Below are 8,962 nucleotides of genomic sequence, written 5' to 3' on the forward strand. Positions count from 1 at the left end.
AAAATAAGTATGCTTAAATAATTCAAGGAATAAAGGAAGAAATACAGTTGACCCTTGAACAACATAGGTTTGAATTCTGTGGGTCTGCTTGTACACAGATTTTCTTGCTCCTCTGCCACTCCTGAGACAGCAAGACCAACCCCTCCTCTTCCTTCTCCTCCTCAGCCTACTCAACATGAAGATGACAAGGATGAAAACCTTTATGATTATCCACTTCCACTTAATGAATAGTAAATATATTTTCTCTTCCTTATGATTTTCTTAATAACATTTTCTTTTCTCTAGCTGATTTTATTATAAGAAGCAGTATATAGTACATATACCTTACAAAATATGTGTTAATAGACAGTTTATATCACTGGTAAGGCGTTTCTCCTGGTCAACCGTAGGCTATAAGCAGTTCAGTTTTTGAGGAGTCAAAAGTTATACACACATTTTCAACTGTTAGTTGTTGGCACCCCAATCCCCCTGCATTGTTTAAGGATCAACTATATAAAGCATAGTAAAACAATGAAGTAGATTGGAAAAAGCACTAAGCTTTCAGAAATGTTAATTATAGTGAATAAAATGAACAATTTTTTTATATATATTCTTTAGAAATCTTGGTATTGATTTGTTTTTCTTAAAACACCATGGAGGATTTTGGTTTTTTTCTTACCTACCTTTTATAGTTTGGTAGCTATTTGAATCTCTTTCTTGAATCTAGAGACAAGATCCCTTTGCATAATATCTGATTCGATTGTCAGCATCTAGCTATTTTTACTGAGTATAATTCCTCTGGACTAAGGTATGTCTTTCTCCTACCTGTGCTGACTAAATTTCCAGTGCTTTGAATAGATTGAAGTTTTTAAAATGCGCCACCCCAGCATGCATTTCTGCTAGAGTTCTTATTGTCTCCATGTTTATCTTTATACTTGTAGGAATTTTGGGATCCATAACAGCTAAAATTATTACCTTTTGTGGATCCACAATATCTTCTTTCTAGATTAAGCATATTTCATAATATTTTAATACAGAATTTAAATACATTTGACTGCAAGTTTTAATCATCTAAGCTTCTTTGTTTGACATTAAGCCAGTTTACAATATTAGAAACTTACTCACCGGTTGAAATATGAAGGTGTGATCCTATTAATTGTGGCACTTGCTCTTCTTTTATGATCTATCTCAGAACCAAGATTGCTTTTATCAAGGTATGGAGAACAAGGTAAAAATAAAGTGACTGGCTTCTGAAAAGGATAAGTTGATGGGTGCTGAATGTGAATCAGAGGGCTTGTGGATTGGACTGAGTAGAAAGTATCTTGCTGTGCTTTTAAATGTGCCACCAGAGCTGGGTCAACTGGTTGGATCTAAACAAAAAATATATTTTTTCTTATATTTTAATAGAAAAGATGAAAACTGTTAGTACATTTCTAATCCAGTTTTTTGAAAATTCTATGGATCATAGTTTTATACATTTCTCTATACATTGTTAGCTGTAATCAACAATGCATTTTATAAAATATTTATAATGTATAAAAGAACACAGTATTTGGGCCCTTTTTACAAAGTCTTTCTGAAATCTGGGTTCCCTGTCTTATGTTATAAATAACTAAGAAACAGACTTAATTGCAGGCAACAAAATGACCTAGAAAACAAAATAGATGTTTTATAATGATTTCTAATTAGAACTATTGTTAGATCGAGTGATCTTTGGAAACCAGAAAAACATGACTTGTTTCTTTTCACATAAGAATGGTTAAAAATAAAAAATAGCTAAGATGATTCCAACATTTCAAAGTTCGTGGAAAATTTCTATAAATAAGATATTTATTATATGTTTTCCTCCTAATCGTTCTTCTTCGCTTACCACTTACATTAACAACTGGGAGAAATAGAGAGGAGAGCATGGGAGAGGAATGAGGCTAGATGAACAGGGAATATTATTTGAGGAAATAAGTCTTGTAAAATATACATTTACATGCCCTTTGCAAATAGTGTTTGCATATATTAAATCCTTACTCCCAGAAAATGGCTGTTTCATAATTAAATATAACCAAATATTTATTATAATAAATATTTTAATTGATTGTCCTCTTTTTTGCCATCCTTTCTGATCAAAATCTTTGAATTATATGAATGTTCCAAAGTCTGTTGTCAATTCTTTCGTAGCCCTGTAACATAAATTTTCCCAATAAATGTCATAAACAAAACAACACAACACAAAATACTAACTGGGAAAATCTTTCGAATAAAGAGAAGATTTATTTTTAATGAGATTTAATATGCTCAAAATCATTACATTATCACTGATATGACTATATATTAGGCCATTACAACTACAAGAAAATAATCCATTTATTGTTGTATTAAACATTGGTACCTTCTTTGTTATTTAGAACCATGCTTGATGACCCACAAAATCTATGAGCAGGAACTCACCTATTTTTAATATGTTTACCTTTAACTGCACAAGTACTGGAGAGGTGAAAACTCCTGGAGGGTAATTTAAGGATATTCGGGAATCCATGCTTGACTTAAGAGTGAGGCCTTTCTTTGTTACTGTGAACGACTCTTTCTTTAAACAAGACACAACAGAAAAGATACCCAATTTGTAAACTTTTACTGAAGCACAGGTCCCCTGTATAGAATAAAGAACATTAAAATAAGCTATAGCACCAATTTGAAAAATATTTGCTGTATAGACTCTATGGATTGTCAAAAAAATCTATACACTCTTTATTTAATCACCTACAATTTAAAATGATTCCAATAACCTAAAATGGATGGTCACTTTATGAGATTAAGTAGAAATAGGTAAGAGTTTCTCAGATTTAGATTACACAATAAAAAACAGAAATAGACATACTTCTTAAATTTAAATTAAATCTTCCCCCAAAATTGTGTGAATAATGGGCAATTATTTTCAGTGTTTTCACAAATATGATTGTTCCTAGAATTCTAGCCTCCATTAGCGAGAATCGATTTTAAATATTGACCTTTATCCAAAACATTCAACACTGTTCTAGGGAATCCTAAGGACTAGAATTCCATTATTTGTGTAGTTTGTTCAAACACTGTAACACCTGTGCAGTCAGCAAATTCTTTCTTCTAATAGCTCACAATACCTTAGGTTCCCCAAATAAAGTCATTTTCTCTTTGCCTCTCCTCTGTGCAGTGGGAGCAAATGACTAAGATATTTGTGTTTCTTTTTATACAATGACATTCAAATTTGTAATGCATGCATACAGACACATACTTCAGGTTTTTTATTGCACAAAAGGGAACTGCGTACATAAATGAAAACAAAATGATCTTCTCCTATAATCACCAAAGCTTAAAATGAGGAGGCAGACTTAGAAGTAATTTGGTCTATTCATACTTCCCCAAACAGCAGCCGGGCTCTGCCCCAGCATGAGTGGATAATCATGCTCACATACACGAATAAACATTTCAGGGACAATCACAATGGAAAATAGTCTACCATTTGAAAGCTGACTAAGGAAGAGATTTCACAATATCACTGAATGAATCTGTCTCTGGGAAAATTCAGGGCATGGTGAATATTGTTAACTGGCCAGAGGGAAAATTGTGAGAGGTGAAAAAGAAAGATCTTCTAGAAACCAACGGTGGTTGCTGTGCACTTCAATCATATTTGATAGATACTGAAAGGCCAAAAGGGTTTTTAAATAATTAGAATTTTAAAATGTCATACGATCCACATAAAAATTTGGAAGTAATCCAGAGTTTAAAATCTTTTTCTTACTGTAAATAGAAAAATTCATGCCTATATTTGTTATGATAGACAATGATTCCCTCTCTCTCTCTCTTTCTCTTCCTCTCTTTCTCTCTCTCTCTTGCTTTAATTATCCATTTACTAACCATCTTCCAAACCCATTTTGTGACAAGTGGGCTACAAGCAGTTTTTGCTTGTATTGTGATAGTTACACAGACTGGCCAAAATTTAAGAGCCCCAATCAAGGGTAATGCTGACTAGACTATCATACCTATAAACTTCTGATACTAAATATAAAATGTATTAGTTGCAGGAATTGGAGTAAGTAAATGTAATAGGCTTAGATTTCACAATCAACTATAAAACCTTATTTAAAACCCAGAAAAAAATCAAAATCACAAAATAAATATATAATAAATAATTCCATGTATATATGAATTTTTTTACATTTATTCCCTGCCCGCCTCATCAAATGACAACTTACATAAAGCTGAAAGAGATAAATATTTTAATTGTTTAAAAATAAGTTCAGTGGCCCAAAGAAAAACTTTAAATATTAGTCTCCATAAACTCCATACTAAATTTATTATTTTTATTTTTTTATTTTTTTTGAGACAGAGTTTCACTCTTGTTGCCCAGGCTGGAGTGCAGGGGTGCGATCTTGGCTCACTGCACCCTCCGCTTCCCGGGTTCAAGTGATTCTCCTGCCTCAGCCTCCCAAGTAGCTGGGATTATAGACATGCACTACCAAGCCCGGCTAATTTTGTATTTTTAGTAGAGACAGGGTTTCTCCATGTTGGTCAGGCTGGTCTCAAACTCCCGACCTTAGGTGATTCGCCCACCTTGGCCTCCCAAAGTGCTGGGATTACAGGCCTAAGCCACCATGCCTGGCCTCCATACTAAATTTAATAGTTGTTATATTCTCTCTTCACAGCATATGAATTTGTGATCATACAGAGCCTCAGAGTTATTACAATTAAAATCTGACATGAAAATGATAATTTATTAACAACTAACATGTGTTTATAGGTTTCCGTCTCTCTTCATAAGTTTATTATCTATTTAATTCTTACAACCATACCAGGTAGACACTATTATCATGTTTATCTCTCAGATGGAGTAACTGAGTCACAGCAAGGCTACCTGATTTTCCCAAGTTTACACAGCAAAAAAGTGTAGAAACCGTATTTCAAACCTAACCAATCTTCTTCCACAGCCCACTTCTTAACTACCACATATACTTTCTCCCATGTATAGACCAAATTTCATTTCTAGACTTACTGACAATCTCAAGGCATACACACACACACACACACAAATTTTTAAATTTTTATATATTTTCCCAACTCACAAATAATAAAAATTAAAGCTACTATCATCTGGAGATTCTAACATTCTTAAATTTAGGCAAGGGTCCATCATATTAGAAATGTTGGTCTGAAGTTAGTCTAAAGCACAAAAGTAATTAAGCCATGATTTTGGTTTTGTTTCCTAGGTGAAAAAAATAACATTTGGTAGGTGATCGACCCAAGCTCTCCATTCCTAACTTTGGCTAATCATTTCCATTCTTTGATCTTTATGGATGGCAATAAATTGTGAAAGCACTGGCACAAATCCAAAAATCCTTTCATTTATTACTAGTAGAGCAATTATATCTACACTACAATCTATTAGTCTGAGTAATATTTAAAGAGAAGCCAAACAGCAAATGTAGATATAGCCAAGAATTTACTAACCTTATAACCTCCCTTCATTCCTTCTAGTGAATTTGGGTTTAGGTAACTTGATTGAAGGTTTATGTCACACACTTTCACCATGATATCTCTGTAATTTCCTCTGTAACGTGCAGTAAATGGAATTGCAATGCCTATTGGAAATGGAACTCTCTTTTCCTTATCTGAGCATTCAATAGTTATGACGTTGCTAACTAACTCTTCATTATCACCCACTATTAAAGAACTCATGTGATTTACTATCCGGCATTCTAGTTGTTGTAAAACATATGATGGTGCTGTAATATAACAAGACACTTGAGGGCCAGTCTCATCACTCAGCACATCAAGATACCTGGAAGGGGAAAAAGAATGTCATTTTTCCAATTATTTGATTTATGTACTTTACAGCTAAATGCAGAAAAGCACAGACTCTAGATCTACACTGTCTTGGTGTGAATTCCAGTTCTGATCAACCCTGTGATCTTGGGCAAGATCCTCAGCCTCTCTGTGCCTCAGTTTCCTCAATGGTAACATGGTGATAACATAATACCTATCTTATGGGAGTATGAATTTAATTAAATGAACCATTACATATTAAGTAATTAGAGCTATGTCTGGTACACCATAGTTGTGAGATATATATATATATATATATATATATGCTATAATTACTTTTGTTATTATTGTTATTTAAGCAATTGATTCATTCCACAATAAGAAGCTGAATATTGCTGAAGTTTCTTGGTAAAATCAGTACTAGTACTTGAATATTCATTTCCTCAATTGTGAGGGGAGGGAGTAAACATATATGAAGTATTGGAATTGTCTAAACACACTAGATCAAATGATGATGATTATTATATATTTTTAGAAAAGCCGAGAAAGAGAAAAAAGAACTGTAAATTCATTATTAGTCATAGTAATTAGGCAAAGATTACTTACAATCCCCAAAAAATTAATCCAAAATGTTATTTTGATCATTTATTTTACTCTTTTTTAACCGTCAAATTTGCCGAGGATTATAGAGTCATAGATTTGAATTCAGATTTGAGACCAGTCACTATTTACTTGACCTTACATGTTAATAATTAATATTAAAATAGCTAATACTTTGCTGCTTTCTATTAAGTATTTTTTAGGCTACACACTATTCTCACAACTATTGTAGCAGGCAGGTGCTACTAACATAATTATTTTACAGATAAAAACACTGAGGCTCAGATAATTTAGCTTTCTTTTAAAGATCCCACAGATGGTATGTTTTAGAACAGATAATTCGCTCCATTTATCTTTAATGTGAAAGTCCAAACTCTTGAATATAATACCATAATTCCTCAAATCGTTCAAAAGTGCTGGTTACTTTATTCATTGCAAATTGAAACTAATATCTAATTCATAACAGTGTGAAGACTGAATGTGATAAAACATTTAAACTTATAATAATGTGTTGGCCTAAGATGTGTGCTCAATAAATGCTGATTTTCTACATTAAAATTATCAATTTGAGTTCCTCTTTTTTTACTACTTCTCATTTATACCAGTGAAATGATTGAAATACTGGCAATGTTGAAGAGAAATAAGAGGATCTATATGTAACATAGCATAAAGGTCCAGCTCTAGAATAATCAGATTTTAGACGTTTTTCAATTACTGGTAAATAGAATTTTAAAGTACAATTTAACATAGAAATCCAAAAAATATGTAGAAATTGCAGAGAGGGTCATTGATTTATGTTTATAATTCTAAACTCATAGTTAGAAGGAATAGAAAGTGACTCAGCACATTGTTCTGCTTGAGTATTCTTTGGTGATGGTGATAAAAGTAATTCAGAAAATGAGAAACATTGTTTAATAGAGGATACAGTGACCCAGCATTGTATAACTTTAGGAATGACTCTCCTCTGTGCCTTGGAAACCATCTGAATACACTTTTCTTCCAGGAGTTATGTTTCTCAACTGACAGATGAAATAGGACAAGGAGACTTTTAAATGGTTCCATTCTCTCTAGCCCTCGTCAAATAGATCTAGGCTAGACACTAAAATAGAGTTATGTGGCATGGCACTGGTATACAAATAGACCAATGGAACAGAATAGAGAACCCTGAAATAAAGCCAAATACATACAGCCAACTGGTCTTCAGCAAAGCATACAAAAACATAAACTGGGGAAAGGACACCCTATTCAACAAATGGTGATGGGATAATTGGCAAGCTACATGTGGAAGAATGAAACTGCATCCTCATTTCTCACCTTATACAAAAATCAACCCAAGATGTATCAAGGCCTTAAATCAGACCTGAAACCATAAAAAGTTCTAGAAGATAACATCAGAGGCCCAGCACAGTGGCTCACGCCTGTAATCTCGGCACTTCGGGAGACTGAAGCGGAAGGATCACCTGAGGTCAGGAATTCAAGACCAGCCTGAATAATATGGTGAAATCCCGTCTCTACTAAAGATGTAAAAATTAGCTGGCGTGCTGGCGGGCGCCTGTAGTCCCAGCTACTTAGGAGACTGAAACAGTATAATTGCTTCAACCCGGGAGGTGGAGATTGCAGTGAGCTGAGATCGTGCCACTGCCCTCCAGCCTGGATGAAAGAGCAAGACTCCGTCTCAAAATAAAATAAAATAAAAAGATAACATCAGAAAAACCTTTCTAGACATTGGCTTAAGCAAAGACTTTATGACCAAGAACCCAAAAGCAAATGCAACAAAAACAAAAATGTATAGGACTTAACTAAACTAAAAAGCTTCTACACAGCAAAATAAACAATCAGCAGAGTAAACAGACTACCCACAGAGTGGGAGAAAGTCTTCTCAATCTATATATCCCACAAAGGACTAATATCCATGATCTATAAGGAACTCAAACAAATCCGGAAGAAAAAACAAACAATCCCCTCAAAAAGTGAACTAACGACATGTATAAACAATTATCAAAAGAAGATGTACAAATGGTCAACAAACATATGAAAAAATGCTCAACATCACTAATTATCAGGGAAATGCAAATCAAAATCACCGTGCAATACCACCTTACTCCTGCAAGAATGGCCATAATCAAAAAACAAACAAACAAAAAAGATGTTGATGTGGATGTGGTAAAAAAGGAACACTTTTACACTGCAGGTGGGAATGTAAACTAGTAAAGCCATTATGGAAAACAGTGTGGAGAATCCTTAAAGAACTAAAAGTAAAAGTACCATTCAATCCAGCAATCCCACTACTGGGTATCTACTCAGAGGAAAAGAAGTCATTATGTGAAAAAGATACATGGATACTTATGTTTATAGCAGCACAATTCACAATTGCAAAAATATGAAACCAGCCCAAATGCCCATCAATCAAGTGGATAAAGAAATTGTTACATATATATTACATAATATATATAATTATATATTATGTAATATATAAATATAATTTATAATTATATATAAAATATATTTATATATTATATATTTAATATATAAAATATATTTATATATTATATATTTAATATACAAAATATATTTATATATTATATATTTAATATAC

General features: G+C 33.1%; 1 protein-coding gene across 3 annotated transcripts in view; it reads right to left on the reverse strand.

Annotated features, from left to right (window-relative positions):
- The window catches only part of LOC116463747 (death domain-containing protein 1), a 66,151-nt gene that overhangs the window by 51,030 nt on the left and 6,159 nt on the right, over positions 1–8,962 (reverse strand). For 2 of the 3 annotated variants that reach the window (XM_032147000.1, XM_032146999.1), the window contains 3 exons: positions 5,452–5,782; positions 2,441–2,620; positions 1,105–1,349 (listed from right to left, as the gene is read on the reverse strand). In XM_032147000.1, the coding sequence (XP_032002891.1) occupies positions 1,105–1,349; positions 2,441–2,620; positions 5,452–5,782 (756 nt within the window). The remainder of the gene's footprint in view (positions 1–1,104; positions 1,350–2,440; positions 2,621–5,451; positions 5,783–8,962) is intronic. The other variant, XM_032754178.1, reaches the window with a different exon arrangement.

This window comes from Hylobates moloch, unplaced genomic scaffold, assembly GCF_009828535.3.
Source record: "Hylobates moloch isolate HMO894 unplaced genomic scaffold, HMol_V3 SCAFFOLD_57, whole genome shotgun sequence".
Classification (NCBI taxonomy): Eukaryota; Metazoa; Chordata; class Mammalia; order Primates; family Hylobatidae; genus Hylobates; species Hylobates moloch.